Here is a 24477-nt window from a genome sequence, read left to right as displayed (position 1 = left end):
TGTGTGCCTTCAAGTCATGTCAGACTTTGGCCGAGCCTAAGTCTAAAATTAATTATTTATTTACTGCATTTATTTACTACATTTATATCCCACCCTTCTCACCCCGAAGGGGACTCAGAGCAGCTGTATGTACGTACAATATATTATATTATTAGCATAACACAATATTAGCATTATATATTACTATATTGAACTATACCACTATACTATTATATAATATGTAATATATAACATATAATTAATATTATTATATGGTATAACTATTAGTATTATATTGTATAACATAAGATTATTATCAATATTATATGTATATACAATATATTATATTATTAAAACTGATATAAAATATTATATTATAAAACTGAGGGTGGGGGCCAGGTAAATGACCTTGGAGGGCCGCATCCGGCCCCCGGGCCTTAGTTTGGGGACCCCTGCAGTAGAGTCTCACTTATCCAACATAAACGGGCCGGCAGAATGTTGGATAAGCGAATATGTTGGATAATAAGGAGGCATTAAGGAAAAGCCTATTAAACATCAAATTAGGTTATGATTTTACAAATGAAGCACCAAAAAATCATGTTTAACAACAAATTTGGCAGAAAAAGTAGTTCAATACGCAGTAATGCTATGTAGTAATTACTGTATTTATGAATTTAGCACCAAAATATCACAATATATTGAAAACATTGACTACAAAAATGCGTTGGATAATCCAGAACGTTGGATAAGCGAGTGTTGGATAAGTAAGACTCTACTGTAACACCAGTGCTGCAGCATTTGCATTGGCTTCCAACTGATTACCGTGGTCTATATAAGTTGCTAGTTCTGACCTTTAAAATCCTTTACAGCCAGGGCCCATCGTACCTTAGGGATCATCTCTCCTTCTCCCATCATCGGAGGTCGCAACGACCATCCCAACGCAACTTACTTTACATACCGGGTCCTAGAGAAGTGCATTTGGAAAGGACCAGACGCAGAGCTTTTTCTATTTCTGCCCCTGCCTTATGGAATGCCTTGCCGCCCTATATGAGAGCCATGCGTGAGTTAGCACTCAGGACCTGGCTCTTTACTAGAGCTTTTGATCTATGTTAATTTTATCAATATTTATATGTATGTTTTTATCCTTTACAATTTTATCTTGTAAATTGCCTAGAGCATCTTGGATAGAGGGCGATTAATAAGTAATTAAATGATGATGATGATGATGATGATGATGATGAATTAGGACTTATATTCTCTATAATGGGAGCTCTCAGTGGTGCAGCGGATTAAACTGCTGAACTTGCTGGTTGGTGGTTTGAATCTGGGGAGGGAGCTCCTGCTGTTAACCCCAGCTTCTGCCAACCTAGCAGTTCAAAAAACATGCAAATGTGAGTAGAACAATAGTTACTGCTCCAGTGGGAAGGTAATTGCGCTCCATGCAGTCATGCTGGCCACACGACCTTGGAGGTGTCTGTCTATGGACAACGCCAGCTCTTCGACTTAGAAATGGAGATGAGCACCAACCCCAATAGTCGGACATGACTAGACTTAATGTCAGGGGAAAACTCTTACCTTTACCTTATTCTCTACCGGTATATTATTTTCATAGCTATTGCCCTTCTACAAAGAGAGGAAACATCAAGCCATAAAAGCTGTCCTCTGACAAAACTCCCTGTATTATACCTCTAAATTTTGACAGGTCTGATACCTCAAAATATGTGTGTGCCATAGTCAACTTAGTATACAATAACCTCCCATAAGCAACTTCTGATATATGGTAAGAAGAGTTAGTCAATAACTAATTACCAAATATATATAAAAACATGCAAACAACCTCTTTTCAATTGCTAGAGAGAGTTACAAACTTATTTCTGGATGCTTCCAAATATTTTGAAGTTTTAATGAGATTTGCAAAATCCTGCCATGTTGTCCAAACAACTGTTTTGCCTCAGAAAGACAAACTGGTAGAAATTGGCATTATATTCAATGGTTTCTGTAACAGGAGAGTTAATATGGTAATAAGAATAATAAAAGTAAGTATAGAAATGAGCATGAATGACACACTAAACTTTGCCTACAAAGGCAGAATATGTTAGTTCTTGTACATCTTGGAAGAAACATGTTAAAAGAACAGAAAATCTACACCTCAGTAGAAGGTTCACTATAGACTGGATGATAGTTGATGCTAATAAAAATATTGTCAGCGAGAGGGAATGCCCAATCTTTTGAACACAGAGAAAAATACATCTGTCTAGCACTTAACATCACTCTCTTCAATAACAAACCAAGATGGTAAGTGTGGTTAGGATTATTGGCAAAGAAAAAGGAGACAGACATGAACTAAATGAAGATATAACTATGTTTAGTAACAATAAACTGTTAGATATCACTTGAAAATGAGAAATGCTGAAAAATGCATGGCTGCTGACTGGCAGTGTGAACATAAAAACTCCTGTGTACAAAATGGATATGCACTAACATTTTACTTTAGGCCCCATTTATTCATTTTCATTTATGCCAATACAACCCATTTTGAAATTCCAAAATGCATCTGATCTCAAATGATAGCTTGTTTGATTTCAACATAATGTGAAAGCAAGTTCCCCACATTTCCCTCTCTACGCTTCTATTGAGTTTCTAGTTCTGATTTGAATCTAACCAGAATATTTAAACTCAAGGAACTGTAGTTTGCTTAAATTATGGTTCGTGAAAAAAAGAAAAACAGGACGAGTCATGTTTTCTGTTTACATCTGAACCAAGGCAGAAATGTACCATATATATTTACGAGATCCAATTTCAAATTCAAGACCTAAATCCAGTTGTAAAACCTACTGAATCAGTGCAAACTAGGTAAGTCAACCCTTGTTAATACTAGTAATTCAAAGGATCTTCACTATGTGAGATTAGATTTAAGACTGGGCCCACACTTGAAAAGGATTGTAAGAGGTGGAAATAAAGATGGGAAAAGTTAATATGTGTAAAAAAATTTAAACTTTTTTCTGCAGCTAAAGACAACAGACTTTAAGACAAGTGAGAAGATGTGTCCCTCCAGATCAGTGATTCTCAACCTGTGGGTCCCCAGTGTTTTTCCAACTATGACTCCCAAAATTCCTAGCCAGTTTACCAGCTGTTAAGATTTCTGGGAATTGAAGGCCCAAACATCTGGAGACCCACAGGTTGAGAACCACTGATTCATATGTCTCTGAAATGAAATTCTATTGGCTATTCTTGCCGGCTGATGGAAGCTGTAACCCAATAAGATTTAGAGGGTGAGACTTACCCATGTTTGCATTAAGACAATAGTTCTCTTTAGCAGTAAAAGTATAAAAAGTAGATCTGTATTTCAACAATATTAAACACAACTTTAGAAATACATACATTTGAGTTCAATTAGGGCAAAATAATTGGTCTCAGGCTGCCAAAATGATTCCAATTCATCTATCCAGCTAACGTCTAATGGAAAAGAAGAAGCTCTACACTTTTAAAGTATCATGAAAATAATATCTTTAATATACAGTTATATACGTACAATACACCATCGACATTTGTTCATATACATTATTTTGTTATTTATTTGCTTCTGCTTTAAATAAATGTTCCTCACTCCTAAACTTCTAACAAAGATGTTCAAACCAGCACAGACTTTCACAAGAGAAAGGGCACACTTTCTTTCAACAATGGAATATATTCACTGCGCCAATGACTTCACCCCCATCTATCTTTTTGACATACATGGAAACCATCAGAAGGCAGCTTTGTTTAATACAGTCCAGAAAACAATGTGGTTGGAATTCTGCCTTTATTGTTTTATATCAGACACATTGAGTTTCTTTACTTAAGAATTAAAACTAGATTATGGTTTCAAAATCTCTTTTGTCTTAGATATTAGTGAGCCTCATATGTCCGACTTAGCTTTTGTGTAAAAATGAATCTATAAATGGAAAAAAAACCCTTAACTGTTGCTATAATATTTTCTATGTAGTCTCACTTTGCGAACAGACTGTTTAAAAGAAAAGATAAATCACATGAAACAATACTTTAGAAACTCACTTTCAGAATTAGCACTCAAAAACTTCACTTCATGTTGAAAAGAGATCCCTAGCTGTTACACATTTTCTGAATGCTGTTGCTAGCACTTCAAGAAATAGAGCCAAACTGTTCCCACTTACCTATTCTCTAGCACCAGGGTTCAGCCTGCTCTTCAATATAAATGGTATTCCTATTCCTAGATACCCAGAAACTGCAGATAATAAAACAAGTTGAGGATCATTTCTCAGATCTCTTAACAACTTTTTGGGCTGGTTGTGGTTAAGGCAAAGTTTTCATGGCCCAGATTTTGTCATTACAACTGAGAAGGACAGGCTAGAAAGGCAATTTAGGTGGGACTGAACCCACATCCTTTCAGGAATGTTGTCAAGTGTCCCAACCTGTTGGGTCAATCCATCTCTGCCTCCTATTGTATCTAAAACAAATTGCATAAATATATAACAGATAGGAGGGATATAGGACTACTCATTCTGTGACCTTCCTGGAAGTAACTATATAGGACCCAGTCTATTGAGCTATACTACTCACCTCTTATGAAATGGTTACCATTATGAAATCAAAATATATAGCACAATAAAAAGGTGTCTATGAGAAAGTAAATAATACTGCAGTAGTTTAACCCACAATTTCTTGGCTGCAAATGCACTTGTAAAGTGCATTCTTATATACTGAAGCAAGCATTCCCTTAAGGATTTTGCTTTTATCAATAGTTTCCCAATGTTGCATTTAGGCTCTAAACTTGGAAAAATGTTCTGCTAAATCCCATTTGACTGTTCAGTCCCAAGAGTGTCAATGGGTTACACTGAACTCAGTGGAAATTAGGACTCTAAAAATCTCTAAAAGAACTGAACACAACACATCACAATGTATTGTTCTGATTGATCACACATAGTGTAAGACCAGTTGTTAGAGATATATTACGTGTGGCATTTATTCTCCTTTGCTCCCTGTTCTTCAAAATGAAAATGCTGATGTGTGGTTGATGTATATAAATGGCTACTGTCCTGCATATAAAGAAGTTTGGGAGCCAAATGATTAAAAACAGAAATATTTCCATATATTTGTCTCTACAAAATGCTGTAAGCTTGGCTTCAACTAGTTCTGTCATTTTGATTAGTTATGCAACATAAACAGGACAGAAGATTTAAGATGAGACACTTGTTAATCTGGATATATGCAAGGGCCAGCACAGTTAATGTTGACAGCCCTGTTATATGTCTTGTCACAGCCCCAACTTCATTCAACAGTTCAGAGATTTAATTCTAAATCAAAGAACAAGATGAGCAGCAGGAATGCTGCCTAGCAGTGGGGATGTTTACTCTTGTGTTGAATCCTATTTTAATTGAATCCTGGAAAAACATTAGGCAATCAGTGTCAGACTTTAAGCTCTGATCCTGCAAGAAGTCATGTTTCCAAACATATTAAGGGATGAGACCAATGATGAGTAGCATTGTAAAGAACAGATTTATTATACCATGAACACGTACTATAATGAGAAAGATTCTGTTCTTTTTGCTGCAGCAGACTACCAGAGATACCCTGCTGGATTTTAAGAAATGAAAAGACATTAGAGTCTTTGTGTAAGTGGATAGGAGTGAGTTTAAAGCATGTGTAGTGTTCCCTACAAGATGAGAAAATGTTTATGAATGTTTATTTTCAATAATTATTCTCTGATGGACATTAGAAATATTTATCTTTTTGGAAAGAAGCAAGACAGATTCATTTTGAAACTCATGTTGAACAACGGCAAAGTGAAAATATAAATACTCAGCTATGGAAATAAAAAGTGGGATTCACACTACGCCACATTTCATGTGATTAATATATGGAAGGTTGGTTTGACGTGGTTTTTTGGCTGCTGGTCTACTCAGCATCTTCACACCCCCTGACAAACACCGCTTGCTCTTTACATTCCTACACTCAGTTGGGTTCAGAATGTTTATTGGATAGATAAGTGGCAATGTGCAGGTGGGATTAGCTCATACGTGCCCCTTGCATGCCCTTTCAAGTGCATTCACTATGTCCTCAGAGACAACAGAACATATTGAGGCAGTGTCACTCACACATAGATTTGGTGCATTTAGGAGAGGACATCCTGTATCCTGTTGTTTTTTAAGTGCTAAAAATTCCTGTGCATTGTCTTTAGTGCCTGGTTTTCTAAAGCATTATAACCACAAGACAATGATTCACAGGGCAATGTAACCAGCCCTCCACATTTGCTGAGTTAGGGATCTGGTAGTCCTGTGAAAGTGAAAAAAAAGTTAATAAAAATACTGGTTGATGGTCATCTTACGCCAGAAGTTGACCACAGAATCACACTGGAGGACCTAGAGATTCCTAGATAGGTATTCCTTCTAGGAATCTCCTGGTCCTTCAGTGCAATTCTATGGTCAACTTCTGCCAGAAATTGCACTGAAGGATCTAGTGATTCCTAGAGAATATTTCAATCAAATCTGTGAAAAATAAAATCTGAATCAGTCAAACCCGGAAATATGGACAGCCAACTTTTGCCTCATACCAGGTTGTTTCCCCCCTCTTTCCTTATTTTCACTGTCATAAAAAGTCCACCTGTGGTGTTAAGCAGTCACTCACCTTACCTCCTATTCCTACTCCCTGGATACATACATCTCAACTGCAGTCTTTATCGTAAGAATGAAATCTAAAATGGTGTCCACCTCACTGCTGAATAGCTAAACTCTTTATCTACAGTAAGTGTTGGTAGCATGGATGGCAGGCAATTCTAGGTATTCGGTCACCCAAGTATGCTAAAACAAGGACTGATGCCAGATGTTCACCTTCCTAACAGTGGTTCAATGTGATGTCCAAATATAGTTGAAAATGCATTGGCTTAGACTGTGAAATAGGTTGTATCTCTAGGATACGTTTTAGGTGAATCTCCCCTCCTTTGCTGTCCTTCCCCTCATACCCCACATCATTCAGCTGGGGCTTCAAATCCTTCTGGAGAGGACTTTTTTCAGGAAGCATAGGTGTCTGCAGTAGAAATGAGGACATTTCCTTTGATAATAAATTAACTATTTTAGAATTCAAACCATTCAGTTGAAAATACAGATTGGCTTTCACATACTTCCACTGCTAGACAGGTGCTCAACAGAACTGGTTTGGACCATATGTTCCTACAGTCTCAAAGGGGCTGAAATACCCTGAAGGGATGATAACCTGAATGATTTTGGAAGCTAAACAGGGATAATATTTTGATGGGAGCCCATCAATGAATCCTAAGTGCTGTAGGCTATATTTTCAGGAAAAAAATATGGCAAAAACTACCTCTGAGTATTTCTTGCCTAAGATACCCTCATGAAATTCATAGAGCAATCATGATTTGGCAGACCACAGAAAAAAGATACATAACTTTATTGGACTGCGTTGGAAGAAAATTAAATATTCATCTATTCTGCATCAAATTCCTCTGCTGAAGAATCACTTTCCCATAACACAATTTCTGGTGACTTTTTAGGATGTACTGCATAGGTTTCTCCTCTGCTCAACTCATATGATATCCTAGCTAATGACAGAACAAGGCTAATCATATATATAGAAAAGGTTGTGGGTTAAAAAAAGAAGTAGTTAATATCCTATTTATTAATTATCTGCATAACTCAAGGTATAATGAGGAAAGAGAGAGACAGAAGATGAAAAAGGCTAATACTCTGAAAAAGTGAGTCATGTGTTGTTTTAGGGAGCAAAACACTTCTATTCGGAAAGGTATGGAGAGCCTTTCCATCAGCACCACCTATTTTGAGGGAGTGGGTACATAGATACTTTTTCAGTTGAATGTGAATAAGAGGAAAATATGGAGAAAAATAAGGAAAGCAGTTGTGCATAGGTGGCAAAATTCCTATAAGCAGCATTGTGTGAACCAAATACTGGATTATACAAATGTTTTATTTCATCTAGCAGGGCTTTTCTTATGCTGTTTAAAAAAAGACATGAAAAATGGAACTTAAAATTGCTTGCCAAATTACCAGAACTTTTTTTCTGGTTTCCCCTCAATATAGCACACTGTGCTTCATGAAAGATCACAAAAGAAACATTGCATCAAGGCATGGTTCATAAAAACATTAAATCTGATCTTTTAAACTCTTTGATGGATAAGCTGTTGAATTAGTAAACAATGTGCCTGGAACATCTTGCTAAAAAGTTATTAAACCAGGCTATTGGGACAAATGTGTTACATAGCATGTGGCTCAACCTGATTTTACTTTTCATGTCTCCCTACACCCCACTTCTTAATAATCTATATAAGATTTCAAAAACAGCATATTCCAAATAAAAACATTTAGGTTTTTTATATAAAAAGGAAATTTCATTCAACTTTATTTTAATTAGTTTAGTTGTAGTTTTTGGAATGCAACTGCTTTTAATTTAGGTTATTATTTTAGATACTGTGCTTCCCTAATTATTTATTACTGAAACACAAGCAATGCAAAACACTAAGGATGAGTCACCATATGGATGCATCAGTGTCTTCCCTACTTAAGTAACACTCCATCTTAGACCATGCTTACTTTGTATGCATTTCACAAATAAGAAGGTTATTAAGCCCTACCATTTTTTTATATAGAGGCAGAGCCTCAAGACTTGCTACCATAATACAGGAAAGCAAAATTTAAGTCAAAATAGAATAGTCGCAAAACTCTGAAACCATTCCCCCTTCTCAGCTAATGCTGAGTATTTTTTCAAAAAATAAACTGGATAAAACAGGATATTTAAGCTCATGTTTAGATTTTAGAGCCCTCCTCTCCAGCATTGCAAGGCACTTTTCCATTCACGGTGTCTCTTTTTATAAATGTTTTATGCCATGTAAGAAAACACTATTTGGATAAAACTACCTGCCTTGACTGGGCCAATTTCTAAGCTATAAGCAAATATGCTAAATCAAACCCAGGGGATCATGTGTATGTGCAAGAGAGAAAGATTAGTAGGACATCTGGACATATAGAGAATTTTCACAAATTACATCCCTTTCTCCAGGTTGCGAAAAAAATTGTTTTGTTTTTCTCATGCAATATTGAAATGGTTCTGATATTGCCTCTATGAATCTTTCTGGAAGGAGAGCAAAAATATTGCTTGAAGGTAGACCCAGTTGTTTTCTGGTTCATGATAACCCCAAAGTGATGAGTAAGCAGCAGGGGAATGCAACTAAAAAGGATAACAATAATCGAGAAAAAGGATTATTTCCCATATTTATATCCCACCCTTCTCACCCCCGAAGGGGACTCAGGGCGGCCTCACAACCAGCAGCAGTTTGATGCCCAACAGAAGATGAACTTACAAGCAGGACAGTAGCATCTCACAAGAGCCAAATTCTCCTCCTGTTCTCCTCAACCACATCAACCCCTAAACTTTATTTTCTAAGTAGGCAGTGAAATAAATAGTGCCCTGCAGTATCTTGAGGAGAACTAATATTTTGCTTTGTTGTATGTATGGTTCAAATATAGGTTCGTTCATGATGGGTTTTCATTCCAACCCAGGAATCTTATAAAAAAAGAAACCTTATTCCCACATTTAGAACAAGAGTGGGAAGGGGAAATTGACATTTTCTAGCACATAAATCAGCAGAGAAGGCAAGTTATGTGGCCATCAGAACAAAAATTAATAAAAACAATATGAGGAAATAAGTAACTTCATTGGGAAACATAGAAAATCAGACTGATTTATGTGTTACTCAGGGTTGACTAAATCCAGAATAATAAATATAGGTTTTTAATAGACTGTATGAATATAAAATTAAATTCCCTTTAAAGTCCATGGTTTAGCAGCTGCTCAATGTTTTGGGATGCGCAAGGCACACCTTTATTTTTCTACTATGTACAAAAGCATTTACTCATCATTCAAAACTATCTGCATAGTAAGATTCTTCTTTTCCTACTATTTAGACAAGAGAGGAGGAGGAGGATCTTAGTGCAACCCCCTCCCTACAAAAGCTAAAAAGTATGTCAGATTGTGTTAGTCCCAGTGCTTCCAGAACACTTCTCTTTCACTGAACAAGCAGAGCACTACATTTTAGGCCTCCAGCCATTAATGAATTGCAGTATTTTCTTAACCTGTAGTTTGCTTAGCTTAAAGTCCTCAGAAAGGATCTCTTCATTGAGCTGAACAAGCAGGTTGCCATCAATCTTCTCAGTAACAAAAAATGTTACAATGTCCTCTGATAAGCCTATAAATCTCAGAGATTTGGATACTTCCTCTACTGAGAGTCCAGATAGGTCTACAGGTGGCTGCCAAGGAGAACCATCTCCACAAGACCTTGGCGCTAGCTGGAGATGAAGAGGGGACGAGAAAGGATAAGAGATGGAAAAGATGTCTGGCACTCCCTTTCTCCCTAGATATTGATCTTCAGAAAGGTCTGGGGAGCCTGACTGAGGATCTTCCTCAGCACCGTCTATTCTAAGAGGCAAGTCAAGACCTGACTTCTCATCCGCTGTTTTGGGAGCTCGAGGAGGTAAGGCAGGGCATGAGAGAGACTGCAATGTGCTACTTACTGCCAGAGTTTTCTCATCAGTGCACTCAAGAGAGTAACTTGCTGACTTTGGACAACTAGACCCAGCAGAGTCAAGGTCTACTGCTGTAGCTGGCAGTGCATTCCCTGTAGGGAGTTCACTTCGGCTGAAATCAAAGGTGAAAGGTGCTGGAGAATTTTTCTTTGGTGTGCTGGGAGTCTTCTGCCTTGGATAACTGTAGCTCCTGTTTGAATCCAGTAGAAAATCACTCCTATTGAGGCCTTCAGAAGCTCCAGAAAAATGATTTGGCCATGACAGTCGAGAGGGCAGAGCATCAACAGAAGAGTCCTCCACAGCCAATTTGCTACCAAGATCTTGCAGGTCAGCTTTCACAGTGCTGCATGGAAAACACACGACTGCAGTGCTCTCGGTGGGAATTTCCACTTCTCCTTCAGCAGCATTGCTTTGTTATTATTATGAAAGAAAAAAACAAGAAAGAAGATAATTAATTGGTTGCTCATTAACAGTTATGTTAGAACTTTAATTTTGAGTGCTGCCCTGATAGGCTGAAAGAAAACATTTTTAAGCAACTTTCCTTATGCAGAACCTTGCACCTCAAAAACTCTATACAGGAACGACTTTAAGTGTGGAGATGGCATGCATGTTCATCTCCCCCTGCAGTGACTCTTCCCAAAAAATGTGGTAAGGTTGACAAAACCGTTTTTCTCTTGTAGGTTTTAACCTACAAGTCACATATAAAATGCATGTAGTACTGAATGGTTTAATTTCTAGTATATAGAAAGTGTACATCTCATCTATTTCCCCAAACACCAGCACCCATCATTTGCTGCAATCTTTGCTACTCTCTTTTGAGGACATAATGAGATTTGTTTCTAGATCTTTAGGTTTCATCATATTTCATCATGCTGGTAAGTCATATAATACTGCATATTGCTCTTGACTGTATAAAGCATAATAGACCAAGGTGGTAAGCTTTGTATCTTGACTTGGAGAAATCAAATCTAGACTTGATTCATTTAACAAGCAATATATGTTAGATTCCCTTTTCTAGGGCTTGGAAAATGAGAAGCACTGTCCATACTGTCCATTGGATACTGGGAGCTGTACTCCAACAAAACAATTTTTCTCAAGCTTAAAGTCTTTGTTTGCCCTTAAGCTACAGGTCTTGGTTTTACATACATATCAACTTTACCTGGAAATTCTTATTTAGCTCTTTCTGTGAATTCTGTATTGCTATGATTAAAATAGTTCAAACTGTATATTGTTCTAATGAACCTATGAAGTCATGTTATACTATCAAATTACTGGCCCATCTACCTAAATATTGTCAGTTCTGACTGATAACTGATGGCTCTCCAGGTCTGAGGCAGGGGTCAGTATTTAATTTGAAGTATTGAGACTTTCTTGGGACTCAATAAATCCACTGATTCACATTCCATCTAAGTATAGTACAGAAATGCAAATTGTTTCCCTCTTTGGTTTTTCTTAATGAAATGCTGTGATGACTCTTGCAGGATTTCGTTTTTGTTACAACACTGGCAATGAAATATAAAGTCCTGATAGGGTGGCAGACATATGTACTCGTAGATTAAAAAAATCAGGTACCTCTGTACACATGTTTAGTTTTTAATATCAGAACATGTTTGTAGTTATGAATTTACAAAAATTCAACAGTGTTCTCCTTGCTCCTGCCCTCACTCATTTCAGAAAGCTCATTTGGAGGTGTATGTCAGGAGTGCTTTTTTGTGGCAATTATTGTACAACTGGAGATCAGAAAAACCTGCTAACCCCCAAATTACTTTGTAATTTGCCACTAGTTTCCAAATTACTTCCCACCCACTCTTCAGTAAATTCTTAGAAGCAACCTGTGTACAAGAGATTATTAACTGTATGGATTAAGAGTTAAAAGAAAAATAATTTTGGGGAGGGGGTTAAAACAAGAGCAAAATTATATTATTGTAGTTCTGCTATTTATTATAGCAATTTAAGAGCACAAAACATGTTAAAGAAGTAAGTGTGGGAGGAAGAAATAAACTTGGGATTTCAACAAGGAGAAATGTAAGATACTACACTTAGGCATAAAAAATGAAATGCAAAGATACAAGAGGGTGACGCCTTGATTGACAACAGCACACATGAAAAAGATCTTGGAGCCTTTGTGGATACCAAGTTAAACATGAGTCAAAAATGTGATGCAGCAGCTAAAAAAAATGGAATTTTGGCCTGCAACAAAAGGAGTATAGAATCTAGACTAGAGGCAAGTCATGGTGCCCCTTTATTCTGCTTTGGTCAGACCTCACCTGGAATACTGTATTCAATTCTGGGCACTACAGTTTAAAAGAGACATTTACAAGCTGGAAGGTGTCCAGAGGAGGGCAACTAAAATGATCAAAGATCTGGAGACTGTGCCCTAAACATACCGAGCTGAAAGAGCTCAGGATGTTTAGCCTGCAGAAGAGAAGGTTGAGAGGAGACATGATAGCTATGTTTAAATACTTGAAAGGGTGTTGTAAGAAGTGGGAGGAGGCTTGTTTTCTTCTGCCCTAGAGATTAGGACTCAGAGCAATGGGTTCAAATTACAGGAAAGGAGATTTCACCTGAACATTAGGAAGAAGTTCCTGACTGTAAGAGATGTTCAGCAGTGGAACTCACTGTCTCAGAGTGTGGTGGAAGCTCCTTCTTTGGAGACTTTTAAACAGAGGCTGGATGGTGATCTGTTAGGAGTACTTTGATTATGCTTTTCCTGCATGGTAGGGGGTTGGTCTAGCTGGCCCATGTGGTCTTCCAAATATATGATTCTATTATTGTCTTCACAGTTACCAGAAAGTTTACATTACTGTAACAGGTCTAAATACCAGAAGGAACGAATCAGTACTCACATGTTGTGTAACCCTGAAGAATAGTATGAGAGTGTAGGACTAGGAGAACGTGTCTGCTGCCGGGCTGGTTTTATTGTCCGTGGAGGAATAGAAGGACTGGTGGATGTTGGCTTTGAGCTGCGTGGTGGAACAGGCGGAGCATTCAGGAGCCTACATTCCTCTCTGACCTGGACAGGAAAAAGCCCAATCATTATATGGCTCAGTTCAGCACACTGACAGGTTGCCAAGAATTAGCCCTAACAAAGTATACACATGTAATTAGTTCCTTTTAATTAAATTTAGGGTTACAGGATTCTGGCATCATTAATAGTAGAAGAATACCACATTGTTCAAATGTTGTCTCACCTATGCATCAAGCCATTACGTTTGGATGTTTTTTGTTAAAAAATAAAAATGAAAAGGTAGCTGCTTTTGATAAATGTGGAAGTCAAACCTAATTTTTAAAAACTGTAATTATGATAATAGTTTTTAACTACAACTCTATTACTTTTAAAAACCAACTTTATCCACTCTGGTTGGGACTGCACCATTGACAATCATTACAATCCTAAAAAAGCATCAGTGGGAATCCTACAGCCTACTAGATCAGAGTTCCGCAAACTCTGTTTCTCCAGATATTTTGGATTTGGATCTCCCAGAAATCCCAGCCAGTTTACCAGCTGTTAGGAATTGTGGGAGCTGAAATCCAAAACACCTGAAGGAGCAGAGGTTGTGAAACACTGTTCTAGATGTTGTCAAGATTAACTATAAACCAGTGGTTCCTAAATTTGGGTTCTTCAGATGTGTTGGACCTCAGCTTCCAGAATTCCTGATTGTTAGCCAAGCTGTCTAGGGTGTCTGCAAACTAAAGACCAAAACACCTGGAAGACCAAAGTCTGGGAGACAATGTCCAGCACTCTTCACAGCAGGCAATTCTTCACAATATTTGGAGGGCCACATGATTCCAACCTCTGTTATAAAAGTAAATCAGAATTATTATCCTTCTGTTATATACAGCAGAGGCTGAGTGAGAATGTATTTCCTAAAGTCACTCAGTGGATACATTACAAAAGTAGAATTTGACTTTTCAGGACCACAGCTTATTCTCTTCATCCCTGATCACCCCACCTCTATCAGCATTAAAAAATCATTTAAGAAGTCAGGTTGGTAACTTCACAAGAGACAGAAACAGATGCTATTTTCAGGTCAATTTGGTAAGAGACGTAAAAAGGGGAGCATAGGGACAAAGCTCATCTTGGTGGACAAGTGTCCGCAAAGACTCCCTCCCTCTCTCACACACACACAAACCTAAGGAAGCGCTGGATATCTTCCAATACATTTCCCTATGGAAATAGATTTAAAGCAAAGAAAATCCAGCTAATGTCTAACTGGTGTGCTACCAGCAGAGGGCACATGGCAGCCACTTAAAGACAATATTCTTTTTCAAACCTTTCCCACTCTCACAGAATACCTCTGGAGACATTTTGAAGTACTTTGCAAGATAGTGTCTCAAGAAATAATTTCAAAACATAAATATTTAACACATTCAGGTTTTTATACAGATGCACAAGGTCATCCTGCAGGATCTTTGTTGAGACAAGAGATTGGGGGGGGGGGGGGGGGAATATATGTTGATTCTCCTGGTCTCCTCAGCATGCTCCCTGACTTGGATATGGGAGAGAAGTTTTGTTAGCTGCCTCATGCAGAAAGAGGTAGGTATTACTAGAAGGTGGTCCAGGATGAGCCTCTGATGCTCCACAAAATTTGATATTTTCCTGATGTTTGGTCTGAGCAATTTCCACTACATCGACAACATCCAGCATTACAACTTCCAGCATATTTTTCATCAGAAATAAGTAAGGCTGTGCTGAATTTGTACCAGATTCTGCCAGGACTCAATGAGCTAAAACCCAGTCTTAACAAAATGGTAGCATTGTTGGCTGATCGTTCATCTATCTGAGTGAATATTATTCATATTTTTAGAATGAGTGGCACTCCTAAAGAATCAAGTTCTCAACTTTGAACATTAAATAGGGGCATTTTAACAAGTTTCAAATTATTTAGACTATTGGTTTTTATTCAATGTTTTGAGGTTGCCTTTTAGAAGAAATTCAGAAAATAGAGTTGGCTCAAAACAAAGCAGGCAGATTACTTACAGGACCAGGCATTCTGATCACATCACACGTGCGAGCTATACTGACGGTTCCTGGGAATGATTAAAGTGATGTTTTTAAATTCTTAAAGAGGATTGGGACTAGGTTCCTAGCCAAATATTAAGATCTTTGTTAGCTTTTCTCTGAAGGCTCATGTTGAATGAATTGAGGGAGACTATTTCTAGACAGAGAACATTTTGGATATCCATTTATGTAACAGCCATCACACAACTATTTCCTATGTCAACCTTGTATCACTCCACCATTGCTTGAAGGCCCCTTTTTGTTTATCCAGTCCATTAAATATATTCTTATATATTATATTCAATTTTGAACGCTGTATTTTTATTTGTGGTTGCTGTGAGTTTTCTTTCCTTTTATACTTTAAATTGATTTTGATTTTATTACATTACTTTTTATATTTTGTTTTATAACCAAATAGTGTGTTTTATGGGGCAGCATAAAACTACAAGCAAATGAATGAAATGTTATTCTCATATCAAGATCTATAACTATGAAAAAACCCATTCCTGTAGAATAAGATCTGAGAGCGCATATAGACAACAACTATAAGCTGGATATATTTTTTTTTCAAGAACACAAGCAAATATAAAAGAGTATGAGGATGAGCTCAGTAATTTGGAACTAGAATATTATAATTCCCAGGACCCTAATTTAGGGCTAAATACATCTCTTTGTGGCAGTGCTTCTTGTGGTCAGTGGAAAATGTAAAACCCGTTTGCATCACCCAAAAAGCATGCAGCATTTTATATCGACAAGAAGTCCCAATTGATATGGGATAGTATGTGTGAAATGGTTGGTTCATGGGGCTTAACAACAAAGTTTAAATGTTGTGTCAACAGAGAAGAAGAATATTTTCAGAAGGCTGAATGGGGATGATCTCCATCAAGGACTTTAATTTGAAAAACATACCTTATTTTCCTAACAAAATCAAAATAAGTTATTCTTGGAGCTTACTATTTCAGCCATTTTGAACCCTAGAAATGTGGTGAATAAATTTAATTCAGATTGAAACATCAGCATGCCATACCAGGTAATACATGCCAATGTTATAGGCTACTGAAAGGAGATCATCATTACATATGTTTGCCCCACCATTGGCAGGAGAAGCCCACAAGCACAAAATGCTGCCATTTGTCAAATGTATAAAAAACGTATTTAGAGCCCTATTTGAGAAGTGATTCAGATATGTATATGCATCCCAAGAATTACTTATAACATGATAACTCAGGGGTGAATAGTTGAACTGATGTCTTTGAACAGTATAATCTGAAATGACACTAGCATCTAAAATGGGTTATCATTATTCCTCCATTTGATATTACAGCCATCACAAGATTATCATGAAAATATGTGCCATTACTAAAACAATGCTAAAATTGGCTAGTAAATCCAAGATCTGGCTTCTTAGGATCAGTCAGTCAGATTTATCTCTCATGATATGCACTATAAATACACATGTTAGTTGGGTATAGTCATTATATTCTGAATATAACACCAGAAATGTCTGTCCATGTACCTGGGTAAAACAGCAGTTGACTATTAGTGTGGTCTTTTCTTTTCCAAAAGACTGATATGACCACCTGCATCAAAAATGCAATATGATGTGGTTTTTAAACCACCAAACATATTGGAAACCAAACATGCTCCTTAAATTTTATAAGGAAAGAAGCACAAACTCTCTCATACATTACACTAATACTGAGAAAAATCTCATTTAAGGAAATTATCCACAAGTTTAGGAAATGCGCATTTTTTCTAGTTTACATCTCTCTACCAACTTCCAACTGGTAATGATTAAAACAAGGCACATTTAAATAGCCAGTGGAAGCCGTGTAGAAATGCTTCAATTGCCATAACCCAGATCACTACTTTCAATGGGCCCAGCAGGCTCCCAAATGCTTAATGAGGTTTTTGGCATTTTTCTATTGATCATATTTTATTTAAGAAAAATTCTACCTTACCCCAAATATTTTAGCCCTTAAACTGAAGTCAGCATATATGAACAAGTACCAAAGGCAGGAGCCCCGGTGGCAAAGTGTGTTAAAGCACTGAGCTGCTGAACTTGCAGACCGAAAGGTCCCAGGTTCAAATCCAGGGAGTGGAGTGAGCTCCCGCTGTTAGCTCCAGCTTTTGCCAACCTAGCAGTTCGAAAACATGCCAATGTGAGTAGATCAATAGGTACTGCTCCGGCGGGAAGGTAACGGCGTTCCATGCAGTCATGCCGGCCACATGACCTTGGAGGTGTCTATGCACAACGCCGGCTCTTCGGCTTAGAAATGGAGATGAGCACCAACCCCTAGAGTCAGACATGACTGGACTTAACATCAGGGGAAACCTTTACCTTTACTACCAAAGACAAGCTTGTCATAATACTGCTATTTAAATAACATAACTAGTTATGCAAAAGCATTTGCAAAGTGATTCACATTCCTATCAGCTTCATTATACCCACTGGGAAGTTAAAGCAGACATGCATTTATAATGCTTCCTTTCTGTCTCGACCTTTGGCTACTCTTCACAGTAAAGGAAAACAAGTCTTCTATGAGTTGGAGAGGCGGAAGACACTCTATTGCTATACTTCAGACTTCCTTCAGTCTATTAGATCCCGCAGATGGCAATAGGATACCTGAACCACATATTAAAACCAAGTAGTTAACATTTCCCATTAACTGACACAAGACTGAACAAAATGTATGACACCAATACAATACTATCTCTTTGAATGAATTAACTCTGTAGTCTTCTAAGCATAGAAAGAACTAATTAAGATCCTTTCACAAGAAACACTATTAGTGCAAACTATGAGTTTAGGTGTCTCCAATATGAGAGGGACAGATTCTAGCTACCATCCTCACATTGAATGAATTGAAGGTAGTCTGAACAAAAGGCTGCCCCAAGACTGTGGAACGCCCTGTCGGAAGAGCTTTGACAGCTAGATCAGCTGTCAGAAATTAAAAACTATCTGAAGATCTATCTCTTCCGGCAGACCTACCCAGCCAGTTTTAAGCATGAATTTTAAACTCGTGTCTTGTGTTAAATTTCTGTACTGTGTATTTTAATATGCATTTTATAGAAATATGTTTAAATATGTATCTTTTATAGAAATATGTATATTTATATAATTTTTATGATTTTGATGTGTTTTAATTCTGCTGTAACCCGCCTCGAGCTGCAAGGAGAGGTGGGTAAGATATAATAATAATAATAATAATAATAATAATAATAATAAGAAGAAGAAGAAGAAGAAGAAGAAGTAGTATTATTATTAAGGGATTGAGTTTTGCAAAGCATATTTATTCTAGAGACCATAATATGAATTACTATTTGCCTGCTGCACAGAAATCATGGGGTGGAAGAAAAGGACATCTCTTTCACTGGATCTAGACTGCATCCACTCAGGAGTATTTAATGAACTTGTACTCTTCTGACCAAAGTACATCCCTTGTCCAGAAAATCAACTCCAATAGCAATGGGAAAATGGTAAATATAATACTGATTTTGAAAAAGGAATTAAGGCAGATCCAAGAACTTACAGACTAAAAGCAAAGGTTTCTCAAGATGAATCTGCCAAGACAAATCTTGTCCTGATAATGTTTCACAGTTCTTTAAGCGTGTCTACAAATAAGTTAGTGGATAAGGGAGGATCTGGTAAGACACTGGTCTTGATTCTGCATTAAGAGATGTAGCTATCAGATGAGAATCCTTTTTTTTTGTGTACAAAAGACAGAATTGACTGATCTAATAAATGTTAATTTCAAATGAATTATGGCAGTAGAGTAGGCAATTCCATGGCAGGGTTAAAGCTCATTTTCCTAGGAAGAACAGCATTTTCATGTTTAAGGCAAGTACTTCCCCATTCACCTTAAACAGGAAGAAGAATGAACATAACTTACTGCTTCAGATTTAGGAGGCACAGGTGGTGGAGGTAGGGCAACATCTGAAGATTTTGATGTTGCTGTTAATGATCCTGGGGCTGGAAGACAAGGAGTGCCACACTTGGACCGGAATGAACTCCTATAGTTGTCACATTTGTTCTTTTCACTCTGTGAACGAGTAAGTGGCTGATCATTCATTTTCCCACCCCCTTGATCTAGCCATAGTTCTTCATAAGGAAGTTCTGGTTTCATAGGTAAACATAATGATTCTTCACCAACTTCAGGGAAAAGGTAGTCATTGCTCCCATCTCCAGCCTCCTGGTATTGCAGAGCATCATGAGAGAACAAAGTCCACTCGTTACACAAGTCCCTGCATCCATGAAGGTTCACCTCACTGTTTCCATGGAGGTTGTTTCCATAAACACACACAGAGAGGCGGTGGAAGGACTGGGTCAATTCATCTCGAGCATAACTGAGGGAGTTTGGCACATGATTGTGGCTAGTAGGCCGACTTTTCTGCGGGCTTTTGCAGTCTTCATTCCAGTCAGCCTTCACATCTCTCACAGCACGTGAATACTCATCTATGTCAAATTGCTCTTGACAGAGGCTGAACCAGTGCTTGACAAAAGATTCATGCCATACCTCCCCTTTCACAAGGCTTTCTGGGAGGGTGAACTTTGGAAGAGCCAAATGCAAAGGGAAGTGCATTGGAATAATTTTGTTACTGTGCAGCGCGCAGCAAACCACAACAGTCTTGGTTTGAATGTTCACAAATTTGTAGCGGTGCCCCTCTCGGACAAAATGCAAATCAAAAGGGTTTCGTGGTGGAGGGCACGGCACAGTCACGTTGACCGGGAGGCGTGTTTTTTCTACTATATTGCGAATTGTGTGCTCGCCCTCCTGCATCTGTAGCTCTAAAGGGCTGCGTGTGCTAAATCTGCCCTTGCACTGGAAAGGAAGGCTAATGCTCTCATTGGTCCTGTGGTTCATGCAAATCAGGCAAGGCATTTTGCCTTTGCCCAATTTGCTGATGGAATTAAGCTTCCCAATTTTCTTGAAAATGGTGTTGAGCCGGGACTTCTCCTTTGAAGATTTTGCATAAAGGATTTCTGCTTGTCCCATTAAAGTTAGTTCATCCCCAGTGCAGAGTGTGATGTTGTAGACCTCTGTGTCTTCATTGCACTCACCTGATGCCACCTGTAACAAAAAGGAATCCAATGTTAAGATGCTTGAAGAAACTATTTTGAACACTGTAGTGGTGCTAGGTCAACAGAACAATGAAAAACAACACATCTGTAAGTGTCCTTTGAACTTTTAGATAAGGAGAATGCTTCTATAACAAACCTACCAGTAACTTCTGTAAAACAAAGAATGCAAGAGTGCAATATTGACCAACAATTCCAATGGCAACAAAAATACTATTTTTTTCAGACATAAATACACAATTACCGGTAAATATGTTTGAGCTGAGTAAGAACATTCCATGCTTTCATTCATAAAAACATGATATTCAGGACATGGCATTACAGTAGTAATGTGGCATTAATCTTGCCATTATGTAAGACCGCTCTGGGTCCCCCTGGGGGAGAAGAGCGGTATATAAATTAAATTAAATTAAATAAATAAATAAATAAAATAATAGTATGGTAGCTAGCAGTTTCTCATTTGGACTTGACATTCGTAAGTACAGTAGAGTCTCACTTATCCAACATAAACAGGCCGGCAGAACATTGGGATAACCAAATATGTTGGATAATAAGGAGGGATTAAGGAAAAGCCTATTAAACATCAAATTACCTTATGATTTTACAAATTAAGCACCCAAACATCATGTTATACAACAAATTTGACAGAAAAAGTAGTTCAATATGAAGTAATGCTATGTAGTAATTACTGTATTTATGAATTTAGCACCAAAATATCACGATTTATTGAAAACATTGACTACAAAAATGTGTTGGATAATCCAGAACGTTGGATAAGCGAGTGTTAGATAAGTGAGACTCTACTGTATGTAAATACAGCCAATCCCCGAGTAACAAACATCCAACTTACAAACAACTCCAAGTTACAAACAGGGTGAGACAACAGGAAATGAGAGAAAATTATCCCTAGGATGAAAAAAAATCATTCCTGTTCAAAGTTATCACCAGAAAAGAGTGTCTTCACTGATGCTTTATCACCAATTCTTGTTTCTACAATAAGCCAATTTTTTCTAAATCCAATTATCACAGGAACAGAAAGTGAGGTGAAATCTTCTGAACAGGGGCACAGACAGCCAAGCAAACATTACAGGGTGTTAACCATTCCTAATGCTATCCAAAGCTAAAAACAAAATTAACTGGAGTTAAAAATGTAACTGTTCTAATTTACATACAAATTCAACTTAAGAACAACACCATACAATATTGAGGTGTCCGAGTACTCTTTTAAATGTGTTTGTGTGAGACAGGGAGGTCAAAATGAAGAAAGACCATAGAGGTCCTGTTACTGTTAAGAGCTGAGTAGCTAATGTTGGTGCTCCCAGTCTTGAAAACAGTGTTGCACTTTGGTGATAGAATAGCTGATGCAAACAATTTATTATTTGGCTTAATTCCAAAAGTAATGGCTATTTATCTGTCAAGTTGCTGAGTGCCTTGCTGAACTAGGAATCATACAGGACCAAGAGTAAGTAATACATAGTACTCAAAATTAAGATGCATAGCTTCTGTTTCTCTGTCTCTCCTTGGTGAATTTTAACAATTTCAAATAGAAAACTACCTTTCAGACCTATGCTGCTATAGACCAAACCAGAAATCCATATTAGGAAAGTCTGGCAAGGTGAGTAGATGGCACATTTATTATGATATGTTGAAAGAACTGCAGTGAAATTATTAATTAGGGTGGGCTGCAAGGAGCATAGCAATCGCTGGATGCAATACTATTATTGGCTGCTGGTCTGTTTCCAGGCACAATTTAAAATACTGATTAAGACCTATAAATTTTAACCTTACAGAGTCAGGCTAAGGCTATCTGAAGTATTTTATCTTCCTATACTAGTCTACCTGGCTCTAACATCTTCAGGGGAGGTCCTTCTCTCAGTCCCACCATCTTCCCAGTCAGATTTGGTAAGAATACAGGATATAGTCTTCTAAACGGTAGCTTCCAGACTTTGCAGTTTCTTTTCTGGGGAGTTTCTTGCTTTCCTTCTTTAAGAAAATGGAAAAACCTTCCTGTATAAAGGAAAAACCTTTACAAACTGACTGAAAATACTTATAATAATATGCCAATTTATTAGTGTGCTGGTTTCATGTTTTTTTTTTTTTTTTTAAAAAAAACTGTTTAAAAATCATGGGTTTTGGAAATATTGACATTTACCAAATGCTTTATTTATGTCTTTATTTTTATCTTTATAAACCTATTTTATCTATGTCTTTACTTTGAATGGTATATTTTTAATATTTGTAACCTGTTTTCAATTAAGTTATTGGGTACTGGTGGAAAATAAATGAATTAATGAATCAATGATAAAATGTAATAGCATCCTAAAATGTGAGCTTTTATCTATATACATGGTTTTGTTGCTGAGACAAGTAAGTAGTACTGAGATCTCAATCTTCAGAACAGTATACAGGCTGCTCTTTCTTGTTGCACTGGAAATTGTGCAAATTAAATGTAAAAAGAATAGAACAAACTCATTAGTCATGTTCGGGCATCCACCAAATTAATGTGCTTGTAATAAACGAATGAATGAATGAGTGCAGCATCCACTCAAACTAAGCCAGAAAGGGTTATATCATGGATGAAAATCATGTGGCCTTCAAGACAGTGGTGCATTCCAAGTTCTGACAGCTCTATGCAGCATAGCCAATGGTGAAAAATGTTGGTCCTAAAACAACATGAGGACCATAAAAAGGGCTGTCCTTAGAAGAGGAAGGAGAAGCAAAAATGATTTTGACAGCATCTCCTCCTTTATTTTATTTACTGAAATACTGCATTTTAGTTTAAATCATGCTTTCCCAGTAATATGCTCAAGATTAAAATGTTAATTAGAAGTTAAGTATTAAAAAGAAGATAGAGTAGAAAGTGATGGCAGAAGCATGAAATCACTGAAAGGCTTCTTATTGCAATCACTTTCAAATCACTGCAAGTGACGACATTTTCTAGAGGGCTCTTCTCAGGCCCTTAGTATCTATATACAGTCATAATGAGAGACGTGATCACTCAGATAAATTCCCAAACAAACAATTTAGGTCTTTAAAAGTTGAAGTCAAAACTATGACTTGAGTCTGGAAAGCCCTGGCCCACAATGGCCTCAGTTTCTCAACATTGGCTGTTGAGAGCAACAGCCCACCATATAAAATGAACAACTTAATTTACTAAATCCCTTGTTCTATTGATTTTTGAAACGAAAGGGGGGAAATACAAGTAAACATTACACTAACAACAGTTTGGCAAAATTGGAGAAGATGCATCATCAATAAAATCCAGGACAGAAAAGTGGAACTAGGTTTCAAGTGGAATACTTTGGTATGTGTAGCGTGCCTGTCTAACATCTAGGTTTCAGAGTTTCCTGAGAGGAAGTTATTCAAGTGCTGTGTTATGTACATATCGTTACCAGAGCCAATTCAGGAAGCAATCAAGATCTTACTGTACGTGACAGCAATACACAATTCAGACCTGTGGCAAGGCAGTGTTATTAGGCAAAGTTTCAAAGTTTCCTATAGATGAGTAACATGTCCACGTTCTCTCTTTCACACACACACAGCCTCAAAGCATACTTCACACAAAATTCTGCATTTCTAGGAATAGAAAATACATGGCATAGCACTGGGCAAAATGACATATTTTGTCACAATTTCTCCATCAAAATAGTAGTATACAAGATAAGAAAGTAATTCTTGAAGTGATTGTCTGTGGTCTTACACATAAGGATCATTCTGCACATATATAGCAATTTTTGGATGCTCCTAGAGCTACGTTTTTGGGGAAATTCCACCTCTTTCCTTGCATGGATATAAGATATGCATTCTTGCTAAAACCAGGGCCCAAGGACTCCAGTGGGATTCTTGGAGTA

General features: G+C 37.4%; 1 protein-coding gene across 2 annotated transcripts in view; it reads right to left on the bottom strand.

The window, feature by feature from the left end:
* Positions 1-3469: 3469 nt before the first annotated feature.
* The window catches only part of garem1 (GRB2 associated regulator of MAPK1 subtype 1), a 114761-nt gene continuing 93753 nt past the window's right edge, over positions 3470-24477 (bottom strand). For both annotated transcript variants that reach the window (XM_062980413.1, XM_062980414.1), the window contains 3 exons: positions 19440-20618; positions 13391-13557; positions 3470-10953 (listed from right to left, as the gene is read on the bottom strand). In XM_062980413.1, the coding sequence (XP_062836483.1) occupies positions 10047-10953; positions 13391-13557; positions 19440-20618 (2253 nt within the window). In that variant the 3' untranslated portion in view covers positions 3470-10046. The remainder of the gene's footprint in view (positions 10954-13390; positions 13558-19439; positions 20619-24477) is intronic.

This window comes from Anolis carolinensis, chromosome 4 (genome assembly GCF_035594765.1).
Source record: "Anolis carolinensis isolate JA03-04 chromosome 4, rAnoCar3.1.pri, whole genome shotgun sequence".
Classification (NCBI taxonomy): Eukaryota; Metazoa; Chordata; class Lepidosauria; order Squamata; family Dactyloidae; genus Anolis; species Anolis carolinensis.
Note: the sequence above shows the minus strand (reverse complement) of the source record. Positions and strands in the feature narration are given on the sequence as shown.